This window comes from Falco peregrinus, chromosome 8, assembly GCF_023634155.1.
Source record: "Falco peregrinus isolate bFalPer1 chromosome 8, bFalPer1.pri, whole genome shotgun sequence".
NCBI lineage: Eukaryota > Metazoa > Chordata > Aves > Falconiformes > Falconidae > Falco > Falco peregrinus.
Window position 1 is genome coordinate 8011329 of NC_073728.1, and position 18685 is coordinate 8030013.

At 43.7% G+C, this 18685-nt stretch overlaps 1 protein-coding gene across 3 annotated transcripts in view; it reads right to left on the minus strand.

Moving 5' to 3' along the window:
* Positions 1–475: 475 nt before the first annotated feature.
* TRPM8 (transient receptor potential cation channel subfamily M member 8) overlaps positions 476–18685 on the minus strand; it is a 49193-nt gene continuing 30983 nt past the window's right edge. For 2 of the 3 annotated variants that reach the window (XM_055812991.1, XM_055812989.1), the window contains 9 exons: positions 16218–16309; positions 15116–15257; positions 13559–13730; positions 13149–13326; positions 10312–10502; positions 7894–7993; positions 6280–6313; positions 4275–4361; positions 476–2354 (listed from right to left, as the gene is read on the minus strand). In XM_055812991.1, coding sequence (XP_055668966.1) covers positions 4311–4361; positions 6280–6313; positions 7894–7993; positions 10312–10502; positions 13149–13326; positions 13559–13730; positions 15116–15257; positions 16218–16309 — 960 coding nt within the window. In that variant the 3' untranslated portion in view covers positions 476–2354; positions 4275–4310. Of the gene's footprint in view, positions 2355–4273; positions 4362–6279; positions 6314–7893; positions 7994–10311; positions 10503–13148; positions 13327–13558; positions 13731–15115; positions 15258–16217; positions 16310–18685 lie in introns of those variants that run through there. The other variant, XM_055812990.1, reaches the window with a different exon arrangement.

An 18685-nucleotide genomic window follows, 5' to 3' on the forward strand; every position in this document is an offset into this window, starting at 1 on the left:
AGGCTCTGCAGGTGCAGCAGGGGCTGGCACACTACTCATCCACTCTGCTGCCATGCTGCTTCAGCTGGGGAGAGCGTGAGGGGACGGAGGGAAGGGCTGGTGCAGACTGTCCCCCTTGGCCCTGCACCAGGACTGGCCTCCTCTGCCAGGACACCCGAGATGCCCAGCCAGCAGCCGGCTGGTGTCAGGGTTTGGAGGGAGCAGAGGGCTGGGTGCTCCCCAGGGATCTGTGGTGCCACCCCGCTGCCAAAGCCCAGCTGGGCTGGGGCTCTGTTGGCACCCCTGGGTGTGGGGAAGGAGAAGACACCGTGGGGCCACATGCCCAAGGGAAAGGAGCATGTGTGGGGTACAGGCTGGCAGCAGCGACGGGCTACAGCGGTGGGCAGGGGCAGACTCCGGGGTCTTGAGTCTTCATAACATGGGTCAAAGTTACATTCACCATTTTACAGGAGAACAGATCACTAGAACTACTGGCAAGTTCACTGCAGGTTTTATCTATAAAAGGAATAAACTAAGGAGTACAACGTTCACATTCAAGACATACAAATGACATAGGAAAAGATTTCTAGAAAGGAAACTTATCTCAATTTACATTGCAAGCTCACTGCCATGGAAGTCAATGAAAGCCAGAGTCCTTCATAAACATTTTTACAGGAAAGCACACATATTTCCACATGTAAACAAGTAACGCTGCTATTGGTAGTGCTATATCTCCCAGGGTCGTGTAATGCACAGCTTACAATAAAGTTAGGTCACATGAAGCAGGAAGAAAAGAGCCGTAACCTTTCTGATAACCCCTCATTACAGTTTTCCCTCTAAAACTATTCCATTTTCAACTGCAAAGACAAGCAAAGCAGCAGCTCTAATGAAAAATGCACGCATGTGCTGGCCTCCCCAGTCAGTAAACTGCACCTCAGTCAGCTGCACCCTGAAGTGGAAACATCCCCCACGTACAACAGGGCTCCATATCCCTGTACTGAAGCAAACACCAAAACACACAAGAAAGTCTTGCCTTTACCATCTCGGACAGCAGACACGAACGGAGCATGCTTGTGTGCACAGAGGCAGGCCTGCGGGCAGGCTTTGGTTTCTAGCCAGGCAAGAGATGTCTGTCTTTGCACCGGTCAAGGTGACTCACCTGGGAAATGTTCCACTTCAGCCAGAATTCCCCTTCCACCCACTAACTACTCATCTGGATGCCTCACGTGGCACCCATCTCAGCACCCATATATATATATATATATTCTGCCTGACAGCCCTCAGACCAGCTGCAAGTCATAGTAAAGCATATGGACTATGATAGCCATTGCCAGGCAAAAGGAAAAGACCTAAGCCTTCAAAATCAAACATCTTGGCAGACCATTCCTAGATGCCGGGGATGAAGATGGATACAACGCTTTGCAATGTAAATAAATGCCATTTCAAGTGGCTTCCCTTCAGCTGGTAGCGTACCCAGTTATACCACACAAAATGCCACAACACTCAGCTGCTATTTTAGACAGAAAGCAGAAAGGGCAACCTCAGCATAGAAAGCATCGCAATATTTAAAACCGGCCATCAATCACTGCTTCGTTTCAAGATGCAAACATCCACAGACATTTGAAAAAGTTAAACGAATTACAATGCTCCCAATACACAAATTGTCACTTAAGAAACCAGCAAGGATTGCACACAAGGCCTTCAGAAACACTTTTTAGATTAATTAAGTCTCTCCCATGTGGGGTTGTAATAGCTGAGCTTCTGCAGTTCTAGGTGGAGTGGGAAGGATTCCACACGGTTCACGTGAAGTCTGAGATGTGGGTGCAGGGTTGAACCAAAGGCTGTCTTCCCACCGAAGGATGGGGCTGAAATACGTTCTGTCATGCCAGCATTACAGACCACAGCAGGGCTGACGGACAGACCATGCAAGTAACAAGCTAGGCCTGGCTACTACATGAAGGAAAGGGAAAGGAGATTGATTCATTAAGACAAGCAATTAGTGGCTAAAGGAAACCCACGAACCAGCCCCTTTGAGTGAAACTGAAAAGCGAAGTGATTTTGGCAGTAGCAGCAGCACTCTTGGAATTAGGAGTGCTTTTTAACAGCAGCTGACAAGAACTAATTGCTGCCATTGAACATTGGGGAGATGAGGAAAAGGGAAAGCTTGAGTAACATGGGAGGCCAGCCAGGAGATACAGTCATCTACATGTTTTACCACCATTTTGCAACAAGCAGAAAGGGCCGTTTCATCAAAAAAAAATAAAACCGGAAAAAATCCTAGTGAGTCCTGCTGAAACATTGACACTGGTGGATCAGTTACCGTTTGCCTGGTGGTTACTGTCAGTTCAGAGAAATTCCTCTTGATGAATCAGTACCTGTGTGAGCAGAAGAAGAAATTTTAGAGTAGACTTCCTAGTCTGCCTCAATATTTTGCTTTTATCCTCATGACATTGGCTTGGAAAACTGGATGTCTTGTACAACACTTGGGATCAAGGAGCTCTTTGCAGCACCCATCCAGAACAGGGTGTCTTAGTGGAGTAGCAGAGATTATTAGTTGTCAGGAACTGAAAGCACCTGCATGCAAAGTGTACCTGGAATGGCTAATCCAGCATCTCCTACTGAAGACAGTCAGCACGGATGCAAGTACTCCCTTTCAGATGAGATGGCATAATAAACATGTTTGCTACCTGTGAGACACTAACCCCTCTGTTCACACGGTGATGTTAGTACTGTGGACTTCTGAGGCTCAGCTTCAGAGTCAGGACAGCTCGCATGCGAAACAGTTCTATCACACCTGGGATACCATATAGAGAGTTTGCCTGGCATGAACTGGAAAGGCCCTCCATCATCGCAAGGCACTTATTATCTATAATGAGAGGTCATTTCCACAAACTCCATCATAAACAGGTATCTTCTCTTCCAGGCTAACTGTAATTCATTCACCCCTTTCTACAGACTACATTAAGACTTCCAGTTCCTCTTGTCACTGTTCTGAACACTCTCCAGCCACTCCATCACCTTCCTTGAAGCTTAGTGCTAACACTGGATTCTGTACCCAACAGAGGATTCGTTGCACTGTGAGCAGCAGGATTACTTCACGCATCACAACAAAACACTAGCTATTTAATATTCCATCCCATTTCAAACACTTTTCTGTAGAACCACCATCTCAGCAGATTTCCCCTCATTTCATGCCTGTGTAGCCAGTAATTCCCAGGTGACTATAAGATCTGCATTTGTTCTTAGTGAATTCCAACTTCTTTTTCAGTCAAACCATAGCAACCTTTGAACTGAGCCGGTGCCGTTTTGAGCGGCGTTGGACTAAATGACCTCCATAGTTCCAATATTCTACAGCCTATTCTGCAGGTAACTTGGCATTTACTGCATCCAAGAAAAAGCCCAGTAACTGGTGATCCTTGTAGATTTTATTAGGTGGTAGCAAATTATTCATAAACTAAACAACTTCAGGTCAAGCAAATATGAAGTTATCCCTGAAAAATGGTGAGACAAGTGATCCAGGAATGTTTGGCACAGGTACAAGTTGTCCTACAGAGAGAGGAGCCAGCCTCTGATGTTCAGGCTGATCAGATTGTTCCGGATTATCCTTGTCAACAGCTACGCTACTTAACCTGGTGTCTTTAAAGACGACAGCATTCTCCGCATCCATCAATATTCTGTCTGGCTTTCAGTTCTTCTGCAGAACTTGATGGAAAAGGACACAAGGTTCATGACTAGACACTGAACTGCAGCTCTGCAGACTTTGGGTCAACCCTTCACTCTACAGTTTATTGTATAGGACACAGGAAGGCTAAAGCAATCCACCATATCACCCCACTTTGACAGTGGGAAAATAAACCTTATTCCTACCCACAACGCTGTCTTTTCTACTTGGCTTTTATATTCCTTGAGTTAAAATGAACCAAGTAAAGCATCCAGCACAGCAGCTCCCAATTTTCCACAGGGATTCCAGCACAAATACAACTGAAATAATCTTGGGCTATTCAGTTTTTCTAAGGCAAGAGAGCAAAACAAGATATTTTAAAACGTGCCAAAAATGGTTAGAAACACCAGATGGAAAATTGTATTTTTCAGAAAAAAAACAACCACCAAACACAACAAAAAACCCCACAAAAACCGAGGAAGAGAATATAGGTCTTACTTCTTTTCCAATATTAGACAATATCAATACAGGAATTAATAATTGATACTAACACTTCTTCCAGAGACATATCAATTTAACACCACAAATGCTGATAACTTCCTGAGGTCAGAGAGTGAATTTCAAGAGGACTTACCCTGCTCAGGTAGCTGTTCTTGGACTTCAGCCGCATTCATTTGATTTTGCTGGAAATCTCTTTCAGAAGGCCTTTCAAATCAGACAGCTTAAAAATTAAGACAAAAATAACAGAAGTTTTGTTTACATCAAGTCAATCTAACACTCATTCCGATAGACGATCACAGCTTGGGATAATGAAAAAGAAAAGAACAAAACAAGCAAGCAGTAGTAAATACCTTGAAATACCCTAGAAAATACTGTACAACATCAGCAACAACAGGCATAAACCCCCTTACCTGAACCCCTGCCTCCCTGGCTAGCCTGTGGACACCAGCCACTACTCTGAAAGCAATAACCGACAGCTTTTTGTATTCAGTAGTCACACTGCGGTGGCAAATGAAGCAGCATTAATATTGTTTTCACAGGAAAGCAATGCTAATAAGTAATATAAGTAACGAGTAATTGCCTCTCCAAATGTTATACCAAATGCAACAGTGCTTGAAAGGACACTCCCACTTACAGTTTTCATCAGTGCAATTAATGCAGTGTGCCCTACTGCACACGTATTTCGCCTAGTTAACAAGCAGGCATCACGACAGATACAAGCTTCCAACCATACTCCATCTTTAAAGCGGAGAGTGCAGATCAGTGGAGTTTTGCGGAGCATTCATTCTGACACACGGAGCTGCCCTCAAACCCCCCCTGGGCCATAACTGGAGTCCAGTATTCCTCAGGACATCCACATCAAGGTTAAAGAAAAGTTTACCCCGTGATCAAGGCTTGTGCCTAGGGCTCAGTTATATCCTCGGACTTGTTTTTAAGGCATCATCTCAAGTGAAAGCCAACAAGATACCTCTGGAGCTGCTCACTCAAGGACACTGCTCCTAAGCACTGGCCTTAGTACATTTCTGTCACTAAAGCTGAAGGCATGAACAGACAAACCAGCTTGCAGTAAGGTATTCCCTCGCAGACTAAGAGGCACAATTTAGGTACTACTTTTCAGTCAAGAATTAAGGTTATCTCCCTTTCAGTTTCAGGAGGAGCATCGCTAGACACACACTTGGTCGCTCATCATTTCCATTTCAGTTTTGAAAGCACGCTATTATTTTGCAGTCCAAATTATTTGGCAGCAATCAAAATAAATATTTTGAAGTATACGTGGGCCTTTTCACCCTTGGACTTCTAAAAAGTCTGTTCACACCAAAGCACTCCCCACTTCACAGGCAAAATACGCAATTCAAACCACCCTCAAAAAATACCCATTGTGAAGGTCTTCTCAGTATCACAGTCCTAAAAAATGTGTTAGTATGACAGTTCTGATAACTATGTGCTTTCTTTTTTTAAAAAAAAGTGCTTCAATTTACTAAAAGTAAATTGCTAGCTTTAGATTGCTTCAACACAGGATGCTTCTGTGAATCAGATGAAAATTGGTCAATTTAATTGTAATTAAAGGTCTTCCTACCCTACAATATATATAGAGCATCCTTTGTTTACCTAGCAGGTGTTGCCTGTGCTATCCGAAGCACCACCAGGCTTGCCACAATATAACTGACCTGCCACTTCATTTTATAAGCAGAGGCTAAACAACAACAACGACAAAGGATTAATTACCTCATGTCTTTAGCACTAGAAGCTAAACTTGACAGAACACGTGTTGAGAGGGGTATACTCGTAAGTATGCAATGTCCTTTCTTCCTATTGGTGTATCACAGGCTTGTTACACAGCAGAATACTGCAGTTTTGTGAGATAGAAGTTTTTACTCTATTCCGTCCAATAAAGAATACTGAGAAAACACTACTGCGGTGCTACACAAGTATCTTTCTTCTTCATTTTCCAGCACAATACGAAGCCACATATGGAATCAAAGGTGCAAAGGAGCATATTTAAAAAGCCCAGTTAAAATGGGTCCTTTCAACAGTAACAAAGACTTCACGTGACTCTTGGTGATGTTAATTTTCCTTCTGGACCACTACCCACTTCACCAGATAGAAGCACACCCCGCAGAGCAGTCAAACACAAGTACCTTTGCATCCAGTTGTCTGAATCGATGCACCATCCTGAAAACAGAAAGAGGACACAGAAGAAAGGGCTGAGTCCAGGTATTAGAGAAGCCTTGACTAACCCTCCTCCCCTCTTTGCAAAACTGTGCGGAACTGCTTTGCAGAAGTCTATCTGAAGCTAAGATATCAAGTTCTCATCTTTGGCCAAAAAGTGGTGCTAAGGCAGTCGGAGTCTGAAGCTGACAGAAGACTGACCGCTTCCCCGAGTAGTCAGAGGCCAGTCACAAAACAGACTGTCTGCAGACACCCCTACTTGGGAGCGCCAGTGTTTCATCCTCCCAAGAAGGCAGGGCTGCAGGAGGTTTAGCATTGTTTTTATTACAGGTATATTAACATATGAATTACTGTTAGTGCTGTGCTATTCCATTTTCCTTGTCAAGACACTTCTGCTTCCAGTATAAAAGCTATTTTTTGTGTGTTTGGCTTCTTATCCAATGCTTACTGCCTCCGGGCAGTCTTAATGTAAACACTTACTCGTGAACAGCAATCTCCAAAGCAGGGGCAGAGGGGCATAAAGGAGTCTGGTCTTTCCTCCCCATTCTCATCAGCTCTTCCCTTACATTTGATTTAGTGAAATATTCAACCTGCTGGAAGCTAGCTACAAAATTAAGCCATCATACACAACAGGTCACTGTTCTGTTTTCTAGCTTTCTTTATATTTCTCCTTCCTCTCATGCTATTACTCCAAGAACAGAGACAGATCCCAAAGATAAAGTGTCGTGAGTTGGTACCCGAAGAAGAGTAGTGCAAGTCACCAAAGTTCAAAACCCCATCGCTTCAAATAGCATCTTCCCCTCCCCAGAGACCTTTCCTACTCATGGCTCTTAAGTACAGACCTCCTTATAAACTGATGCTGTGGGAATGCTTGATATTCCAGGTCTAACACTAAATATTCTCTGCTAACTGCATAATCATAGAATCATTTAGGTTGGAAAAGATCTTTAAGATCGCTGACTCCAACCATTAACCCAGCACCGCCAAACCCACTGCTAAACCATGTCCTTAAGTGTCACATATACAAATCTTCTAAATAACTCCAGGGATGGGGACTCCACCACCTCCCTGGGCAGCCTGTTCCAATGCTTGACAAACCTTCTGGTGAAGAAGTTTTTCCTAATATCCAATCTAAATTTCTAATGTTACAAAAGTAGTCAGTTACAGCACTGCTTTCTTCGATGAGATCTCAAAACACTATAGGAAGACAACATTTTCTCCTCTGATGGAAAAATAGAAAGACTCCAGTACAGAAAGGTGAAATCATTTGAAAATTACTGTGACAGCATTTGGAACAAGTGTTTAATACATCTGCCCAGCTACTGTGTGCATAATATACCATTATAACCTTTGCAATATTTCCATTAGCATTTTACCAACCTAATCAACTAATTCTGCAGACGGTCTGCAGCAGCAGACAAAAAAACCCTATCATTTTACTTAAAAATAAACAGGCATATTTATGCTGGACTTATTTATCTACTCGTTAGTATGTAAACATTTAGAGCGGCTGAAAACTTGCTTCCACTAAAAATATTCAACAGAAAAGTTAAGAGAGCGAAGACAAAGAAGGGCAGACGTACTCTTCTGATGAATCATTTGCTTTGGTATTGATTTTGACAAGGTAATTTTCCTTCATGACAGCTTCCCATGCCAGAATTTCATTGTCCTCATTTTTTGAGCCTGGGAAACGTATGTGAAGAAAAACAACAGCACTAGATTCAGTTAATTTGTCTTTCCGATGCTAAAATGTAAAGAGCCTGGGTTAGTGCTTGCATTAAGTGGCTAATGATTCCCTTTCTCTGCATCCAGAGCATTTGCAGCCCCACTTCCCAACTGTGACACAGCTCTGACAAACATGACATTAACACATTCTACTGCATGCTCCTGGCATCCAGAGTTAGTTAAAAAAAGAAAATATGAACAAAAACCTTAAGAAGCTCCAAAAGTCTTTCTGGATTTTTTTTGAGTTTCGGTTAACACAAGTGCTTTGTGGAATGGCAGCCACATCAACAGGCATAGAACATACCAGAAAGCTCCTACCTGGGTTTGAGCCTTCCATTTGTTTCTACACTATCCCATATTGGATCATTAAGAGTAACGTTTCAAGGACCATGTTATGACTTATCATTGAACTAGAGCATTTCTAAATTATGAAGCATTGACTTCTCTAAAAAACATCTCCTGTTGATGGTGTAAATTAAAGTGACACAAAGCAAATCACTTTGAGGCATCAAAGTCCTCCAGGATGCTACTTCTGCATTTTATCCTGTTCCAACAGGACAGCACAAACCAAACTGGTGTTAATAAACAAAAGTTAATGGTGCCAAGAGCAGCCCACAGCTGGCAAATGACTGAAGTTCCATTTCTTCCATCCGGTGCTCCTCTGCCCTCACACAGCCTGTTATTCTCCCAGATACCAACAAGCATTTAAGCACCCAAGTCCCAACCATTTCCCTAAGAGGGAAAAGCCAGGATTTTGCAGCAGTCAATACATTAGTGTGCTTTCTCCGTGCAGTTCTCAGTTCCTGTCACCAGCTCAGCCACTATCATATTCTGGCTCTAATGAATTCTTCCATTTGCTTTTAGAACTGCAACATTAACTGTGCATCACTTGGGCAGAAATATATGCTGTTGAGCAACATCCCCAGCAAGGAAACCAAACAGGTTTTGTTTTTTGAATGGGGCAGGCAAAACAATTTAGTCAGTGCTAAGGAATCTCATACCCCAAAGCAGGCATCTTTCTCCTAAACTAACGACAAATCCAGCTTGTGCTGCAGGGCAGCAGTCAGGTTGCTGATGGATGGGAGTAAGTCTGTCAATTAACTCAACATATCCTCTCTCATCTGCTTCTGAATGGCATTTAGGAAAAAAAAAAGAGAGAAAACACACCATTTGTTGGGAGGGGAGAGGGAAATCTTGTTAAAACAATTCATATCTGTGCCCTCTGACAGAGTAAATAAAGGGGAAACAGCTAGAAAACTGACTGAGCTGATTCTGCATTTTTGAGGCAGTTTGCCCATACCCAGAGGGCCAGGAGACATCCTATTATTCTCTGTCAGTCACTAACAGGCAGAAGAGCCTTTAAAGACAATTTTCCTGTACTAGGCTTCCCTAGCAGCTACTAGCTGTATTAGCTGGGAGATTGTAACAGAAGGACAAAAAGAAATGCAACTCCAGAAGGAAGAGTGGCAAGCAGAGGCTAAGTCCACCTCTTGTACTAATTACCTAAACATTCAGAGCATGCAAGATCAGGGATCTCTGCCACTGGGTAACAGCACAGGAGGGATACACTACCAGATGTTAACGACAAACGGGATGGTTTACATTTTCCATGCAGACCATGAAGATAACTTTCAGCTGCTGCAGGCTCTGAATACATTTATTCAGTGCTTAATAAAAAAAACCACCCCAACCCTTTCAAAAGCTAGGAAGCAGCATAGGTAGCCCTAAACTGACAGGATTAATTTGAAGACTTCATTGATGTTTTAATTGATTTACGTACGTGAGGTAATTCTACCTTGAAATGGCTTGGACAAGAAAACACTGGGTAATTCTGCATGGTACTGAAGTAGAGCAGGTCTCACGGTACAAAACAAAAGCTCTCTAACCAGACCGAAACCAACGCTACTGGGGACCGGGGATCACAACAATGCTCAGCTGAAGTTTTAGCATAAGGAGTTAGAAGTGTAATTCTCCAAATCCCAGAGAGCACACCTTGAGTACTGATGAAAGATTATGGCTGAGAAGCAGCCAGGGGCTTTGATCTGAGTCTTACTGAAAAGATTTCCAGCAATGTAGTGGATTTGCATTCGATAGAGAACATGAATAAGCTGCTCCTCATTTCCAGTACAACAGCCACCTCCTGCAAGGTCTACATCACCCTCGAAGATTTCCCACCAAAACACGAGCTCCTGCTTTAAGCACAGTATGCCAGGGAAGGGTTGCAATGCACCTGCCACAGAGCTGACATGTAGGTAGTAAGGAATAATCCAACTCACAACAAATAGATGGCTCTTTGCTTTCCTTCTTACAGCAGCATTTGAAACATTTCCTCATCACCATGAATATGTAAGCAAAGATGACGAAAGGGAAGGGAATAGTCAAACGACTGCAGTATTCTTGGACCAAGAAGTAACGCTGGAACTTCCACACCTGGTCATTGTTCTCTTGTACAGATCCAACAGTGTAACTAACAGGTGGAGAAAGAAAATACATACCGCATTAGTTTTTCACCAAAACCTCCATCAGAACCAAATAACACAGTGTTTCTCTTTATTATTCCAGGGCATGTTTTTATGAAGTCATCCTGGAGCTGGTAATTTTTACCAATTAGGAGGTTATTGAGTTTGTACTCCTTTTGAGAGAGAAATTTGAAAATGGAAGGAACTAAGACAATAGAAAAAAACACCCTGAAGTTACAAATACACTGGAAAAAATACTCCACATATTTTCACCACCTTAGCTCCAGGCAATTTTCTTCCAGCCCAGACACATGAGAACCAGATACTTCTTCGCGAGATACTGTGTCTCGTTAATTCATCAGCTAACTCCTTTCTAAGCAAAAAAAAAAACAAAACCAAAAAACAACGAACCCTAGAAATAGAGCATTTTAAAAAAGTGAAAAGCTCCTGAGATTTTTAGTAGAGGCATTAAGAATGCTCCAGGCATGGATCAAACCTACTGTAGTAAGCACTGTACAAACCCAGCAAAGCAACAATCACAAGAGGAAACAGCTCACAGACTGCCTGACCTTTCACTGCTGACAATAAACAGCAGATGGATGCTTCCAAAATGTCTGTGGTGAGATCCTAACGGACCCTTATATGAGACAAGCTAAAACCTTCACCTGGTGGAAATTATCTTTTGTTTCAGAAGATAAATACAATCCTGAATTTCAGAAGTATCTAAATACGATATTCACCCTTTTCAATTAATGGATTCTGGATGCAAAGAGAAAGCTGGGTTGTCTGTTGTTTAACATATCATTGTAATTACAACGTAGACACTGATGGGACTAGTGTCTGATAGCCATCAGCATCATTGAAGATTGACAAATACTTTGTACACACTAAGCACAAGAGAAGCGATCGCAGATTTCACACATTTCCAACTGCATCATGAAAAAACCATCTGGGATTGCCATTTGCCCACTGGGCTTCCCGACTTCAGCACAATCCAGCACTCCTGCTTAAGCTGTTCAGTCTATTGTTAAAATGAGCTATGAAAAACTCAGAGTGTTGTTAAAGAACTCATGCTGGTCCTTCCACTAAATAAACTGGACTGGCAAAAACTAGGTTTTTACTGGCATAACTGTATGCACTAGAGCGTTTATCATTAGGTGCTGTTGAAGTAAGTGTTCTAACAAATACCAAAGGCTTCTATGGTAGAGCTGGCTTACTGCTATGCTTTCCTTCATCAGTATGAATTGCTTTCACCTCTTCTGGGGGGTACAAGCATTGTCTGCTGTCCCCAGGTCCTGTGGAGGTTAGGAAAACAATACAATCCATATATATACCGCACCAGTCCTAGCTGTCTTGCCAAAAATCACATTTCTGTCTTTGGAGTCCAGCTCAGCATGGGAGGAAAGGTTCAGAGCACAGGGGAGAGCAGATCCCAAAGCTGAGGCGTTCTTAACTCATTATACTAATACAGCTCATCTCAGGCCAGGAAATATTGGCACCGTCATTCAGAAGGGAGATCCTCCTGAGGCAAACCAAGAGTCCTTAGCAGTTCCTGTAAATACTCCTGTTGCCAAAGCAAATTCCTGCCAAGCCTGTCACTGCCAAGGTATCATCAAAACACACAAAAATAAACATAGTGGACCTCAAGAATGATGCCCAGGGGTTGTATGTATGTTTGTTATGCTGCAAAGGAGTGTAAAGCAGAAAAGAAGCCAGGTTGGGAAGGAAAACAGAGACACAGCACCGACCCAACTGCATCCACAAGTCAGAAGTGAGACAGGAGAGCAATGCACTCCCAGCCTGATATGAAGGACTTGCCGTTACTAACAACTCTGTGTCAGAGCTTGAAGTGTAAACAGCAAAGATTTCTGGAAGAAGCTGAGGAAACTTTCTTCTCCTCTTGCTGGTCCCAATGCAGTCAATATGTATTAGACAATGTGCGCAACAACCACCATTTTTATTCGGCAAAGCAGTGCTGGCTGTATGATGCAGTCAGCCATTACTAGCACCACATTTCAGGTGTCTGATCCAGAGGCGATAGCATTTTTCAAGACAAAGTCCTTTTGTATGTCCCAAGGAGATGTGGCCCATTGCCTGTCATGTAGGTCAAAACAATAAATAGCAGGTCCACCAGAGCAATAACAGATCATCACACAGCAGTTATGGCTAATAAAACCATAGAGTCAATAAAACAAGTTCTCCATAGAGTCAATAAACCAAGTGCAATAACTCCTTGTTTATTCAGTCTAACAGGTCAGTTCTGACCAGTTCATACTTGGTAAAGCACTGGCCCAGCTGTCACCCCCACTGGGAACCAGAGGGACTTGTACTAAGTCCACTGTGCAAAGGATGAAGTAGAGAAGCAGTAAAAGGACAGGCAGCAAACCATCCCCAGGACATGGGGATTTTGATCAGACTGTTGTGAGAAAAGCTGAGTAACATTGCCTTTGTTCATCTTCCCACACCATACCCTTAACTTGAGAGCTCTGTTTCAAACAGGGAACCCGCTCCAGACCACTCCCAGCAATTCCTCTGCAAAGACACAGGCAGAGTCCAAGACCCAGCTTCCTGCTGTTTTCCAGGACTTCATTACCTTTCTCAGAGGCATACTGGTACAGAGATCCCAAGGAAGCGATCGCTCCTTTATTACGTACCCAAACATGGCCACGAGCAGGTTCACAAGGAGGATGTTAGTCGAGAGCATGTAAATGCAGACAAGGGGAATGGTGATCCACTCCGGGAAACGGGGCTGGTTGTTGGCATCTAGCTCCACACACAAGGGCTTGGACTCATTCCCAGAAAAGGTGCAGCGGTCAAAGTTGTAGGTGGTACCTCAGAGAGTGAGAGTGGAGAGCAAAGAGTGAGCCCTCTCGTCCTCTTACTGTTGGGTCCAGCCCCAGGTGCTGCCACTAAGGACAATACATGTAGCCACCTCCCTCCCCATCAGACATGAAACCTTGCCTCCTTGCTGCTGAGAGGAAAGGGGTCAGCATAGGACTGGACAACCACTGAAAGGACAGAACCTTCCACCCATCTGGGAGAGGTTCCCCCAGAAGATGCCTACCATCAACATCATCGGGGTACTGGCCAAACATAGCCAAGTATGGCTCGTAGATAACAGATCGAAATATCCACTCCCAGCGGTGCTCATTCTTCCTCAGGATGCCTTGTCTAGCTACGCCAAAGGCCACCATCCACACAGCGAAGAGGAAGAGGAAGAAGAAGACATCTATCATCTGAGAAAGGACCACAAGCAAATGCATCAGTGTCTCATTGCATGCCTGTTGCAAGCCACACGTGGCTCTTTCTCCCCATTTTGATGTCAGGGTACCATTTTAATGCAAGTTTTCAGATCACCGCTCCATAAATTTAGTCACCGACACACACGTGCAAATAATTACCATTCCCACTCAGACACCTTCAAAAACATGCACACAGCCATAAAAACCAAGGCACATTTCAGAATATAGGATATGCCCCTGGCATCAAACAGGCCTCACCCACAAAAGCCAGGTCCACATACAATGACTATTTATGCACAACTATAGCTACAGACCCCGCAGCCAAGCATCAGGTGAAAGCAGCCACCACTTCTGAAAATGCCACTCTGGATGGCTTCAAACCAGTATTTATAGTCCAGACACTCTGGCTGAGTTTCATGAACTTCCAGCTCTTGACAGTACACAGATAACTGAAGACTGGTAATATCCCAGTGGAGCTTCCCCTTTTGTTGCAGACCCACCTCCACCAAGATCTGCCCTTCCACTAGCCCCAAGCACCTTCATGGTTAGACTTACTAAAAAAAATTCACCCTTTTTGAAGGCCAAACAAGAGAAAGATGGACAGGAGACAAGCCTGTGTTGTTGCTTGTGTATCGTAAGGCACTGTAGGACCAGGTAATCTCTAGACTTCAGCTTTGCAGCAGTGGTACGTGGCAAAATAAAGGCTTCCTAGGTAAGCTGCAGACCACGCTGTTACTCCCATTGTCACCACACAGCTGGCCTTTAACCTCCACATACAAGATTGGCTCCAGGTGACACATACAAATACGAGCGGACATACCCCTGCTCTCCAGCGCTCTTCATTCCCACACCTACAGTAACACACATTAATCTACATGGAACCCCATTCTCTTCCTGTGACCTTCCCCAGCCTGCCAGCAAACACCCCCGCCAGGCACAAAGGGCAGGATTAGCCCAGCCACTCCCCGAGAGGCTCCTGGCCACCTGCTTCTCCAGTTACTTGTGTGATGGATGCAATGGAAAACAGAAATCCTCCTCCTACGCCATTTATTGTCATCTTTGGTGAATGCTCACGTGAGCGACACGAGTGATGGAATACACCACTGAAACATTAGAGACATGGAAGACAAAAGCTACCAGGAAAGAAATTTCCTCTTCTGTTCTTCAGCCTGATCTTTATTCTCTCCCTGTGCAGAGGGAGAGAAAAAGGCCCTGCTCTTAAGAAGACCCTATTTAAATCTTAATTAATCCTGTTTAGCAGATTTAAGAGAAGGTGAGAACTTGCTGCCATCATCAGAACAGTGGTGATTTTCACTCTTGAGGAGAAAAAGGTGTCACATCATTTATTTACACTCTCTTGAATAGCTGCCAAACCTTACCATCCTCTGCAGCATAATAATTTTGGGTCCTAGATTCCTGCTAACTGTGAAAATATGGATCAGCCTCAGAGTAAACACTATGTAGTCCAAACAGAAAATGACTCTCCCAGAATACCAAGAGCTTTCATCAGATGAGTGAAGCCTGATGGAGACAGTAAAAGAAAATGAATTCAAGCACTGGGTAAAGCATGCAGAAGTCTGGTAAAAGTACAATGAAACACTGAAACGAGGAGTGGAAAAGTGAGTAACTGGAAAACAGCATAGCTAGCCAGGGCCCCATGCCCTCTCCCACCCGCTCCCACCTGATGACTGGTGGCAGAAATGGGGAGCGCACACCTTGTTTACACCCTTCCTATCTTAGCTGCATCATCACTGTCTCCCTCTCCCCCTCTAGAACTATTAACAGCAAAGAAATCTTGTACCTTTAGCACAGCCCTCCAAAAACATCACAGTGCAATGACCACCAGAACTAAGCTACAGCTGACGGAAAAATTACACTGTAAAATGAGTTTCCATTGTTTCTTTGTCATGCTTGTTAAATCACCCATTCATGTAAAACAGCTTACGTGAGCTAATGAGTCTGTTAGACTATTGTAGGTAAAAGGGCAGTCCCCTTCAATAAAACACATGAAAACTCAGCGTCCACGTTGCCATACTAAATAGTCAATAAAAGGGAGCCAAGGAAAATCCCAAAGAATTCTGCCTCTGAGATATTAACTATCCTACCCTGCAGCTTTGCCTGATATGCTCTGTATAGCCAGTCTTGAAGGCATTGTCACGAAACCTAAGGCTATTTCAAATGTCTTTTTCTAACCATTAAAAAGAGCTGTCCTACTGGCCCAGAAAACTCTGAATTAGGAAAGACGCCTTTGATTCCAGGGATAGACTCAACTTCCAATAAACACAAAACAGAAAATATTGCATGTGGATATTCCCTAGTTAGTTTATTTCTTTATTTGCTTTTACAGATTTAGAGTCAAGACTTGCCAGTATTTGGGGCCTTCTTAAAGAAGAGGGGGTTTCATGAACACATTTCCTACAATCTCATTACAGGTTGCTGTCAAAACCCGGAAAGCAAGCCACAGGAGAAGGTATTACTCACCTGAACACAATCCCTGCTATGAAGTAGAAGATTGCTAGTGTATCCATAACATTCCACAGATCTGAGAAATACTTACTGCCGTTCATGTACCACTGGGAAGGAAAAAGAGCAGAAAGTAACCACCACACAGCACTGGCCAGCCATGGGGAGCTCACCCATCTTCCCCTTATCTCTCCCCACTGAATGCCCTCATGGGTAAACATACCGCCCATTGCAATAGTAAGGATTGTTCCCTTGTCCTATTAATTTTTTGTCGCACCTAATAGGTACACCAGAATCCAGATCGCTTTTAATTTCCCCCAAAAGAGTTTTCAATTACTGGCAACACAGTTTTGCTGTTAACTTCTAACAGGGTCTTCTATGGATCAAGACTTTCTGTGTTTGGAGCTCCTTAACACATTTTCTCTGGCAGTCCAGATGCCCTAAGCTAACACTATTGCACTGGGACCAGTTAAGCACATGGGCGGCAAACACGGCACCGCAGTATGAGTTACTGTGCTCGAAGGGCATAACCCAAGGACACGGGTGCTTGTGCGTGGGGAGAGGAAGGAACAGTTCTGACAGCAGTCAAGACTGACGTACACGTGTAATACACAAGCTGCCAGAGGACCTCGGGGTAGATCATGGAACGCTCCAGCAGAACACCTGCCAAATGGGTCAAAGGAATCTTGGTGTGACCCACTACAAGCAGATCAAACACTGCGGGCAGGCGGGAGGGTCGCCGTCGTGGTGCAGTTAAGTATTCTGGCTTCTCTTTCTTCACAGACCTCATTCAGTTATCTGTCCCTGGCTACACGCACACGCTTTTGATCAAAGATGCATATTTAATTTATTCCTTTAATTACCTGGCTCTCTATTTCTGAATTGCAAGTCTAGTGAGAATTTCTGCCTATTCCCAGGCTGACCAGCACTACTGCACCCTGGATCCAATGTTCGTGCAAGAGCCAACTTCTGGATCTGACTCAGAGGCGACTCATTAGGACAAGTAGCTTAACCAGGAGAAACCTCTGCCAGGCATGAAAAAACAGACTTGAGTCCCTGATGATAATTCTTTTTAGTTTTCATGGAAATAATCAAGGCTTAGTAGAGTACTGATCAGTGAATCTCTCTATAACTGACATATCCAAAGCAGACAATTCTGCTCAGCACTTTTACAGGAAACAGATCAAGGGGAATTTTCTTCTAAACCCAGAAGAAGCTATAAGGAGAGCCCCACCTTGCTATTCCAGTTGCACAGTTGTTGCATATTCTTCATGTGATGGGATGCATTGCTAAAGACGGACAGTTATGACACCTACTAGGGTGTCAGCCTCGAGATATTACCAGAAATTATTTCAGCATCTTGGGACACCTTCCCCCACACCTATCTTACTCCTTAAGGTACCAAAGATTCAACACTGAGTAGGGACAGCACGTCTGACACCCAGGACATGGGGTTGTCTCTGTCTAGTAACTCCCTAAACCAAAGGTAAGTCATCTTACTACACAAGACAGTGACGTGGTGTTTTATGTGAATGGCCAGACACATACGGCCCAAATGCCCTTCACAAAACAATGACCATATTGCTGCACTACAGCTCTATTAAATGCAGAAGGTTTAAGTCTGATGCCTCTTCTATTAAGGGCACAATTGTGGATGGATGAAAAGAAACGAGTTCTGGTCTAAAGCAGAAACAGAGAGAAAACAGAGGCAGATGTGTGTAAACAAGTGAGAACAACCAAGACCTCAGTGCAGTTCAGTCCTTCAAATATCAAGCAGTTCCCACGCTAAGAGTGAAGATGCACAGAGGTTCTGTCCACGTTCCTTCTCCATTTGAGGAAACGGGGCTTTCCTGCACAGCCCAGAAGTCTACCCACTCACCTGGCTGGAGGCTACATCCACGTGGCTAAGAAGATAGCAGGAAAAAGGCATCTCCAATTTCACTATTGCCATGACAGCTCTAAACAAGATATAAGAAAGCAGCTCTGGCTAGTTAAAAATATCTAGGACCATCAAAACTAAAAGAGAGCTGAGCCAGTGGCTTACAGTTCAGATACGGTGTAGTTCTCCTGAAGGGTGAAACAGTCTGCTTTGAATTTGGAACAACATTTAGCAGCTGCCACCCCCACAGACACACCGCTCTAACTAGAGGGCTGATTTCACCCCACAACCAGTGACATGACTGCAGCAGCAACAGTGAGACCCCAGGCAGCCGTACTTTTACTTCTCCTTGGATGTGAAAACAAAACCTGAGGTGTGTCTTTTTAAAAAAAAAATATTAAAGAGAAAGATCTTATTTTGACTGCAGAGTTAGACCAATGCAAATAGAATCTACCACCAAAGAAGCCAGGGAGATCCTGAGAAGCTTAGAGGACTGGGACACTGCTCTGTGTACTGCTCCTTAGTAAAACAGGTTTGCAGCCAGGACGCTGGCTTAAGTTAACTTTAAATCTTCAATAAAGTCTCTGTTTTAGCTATCTCCAACTCC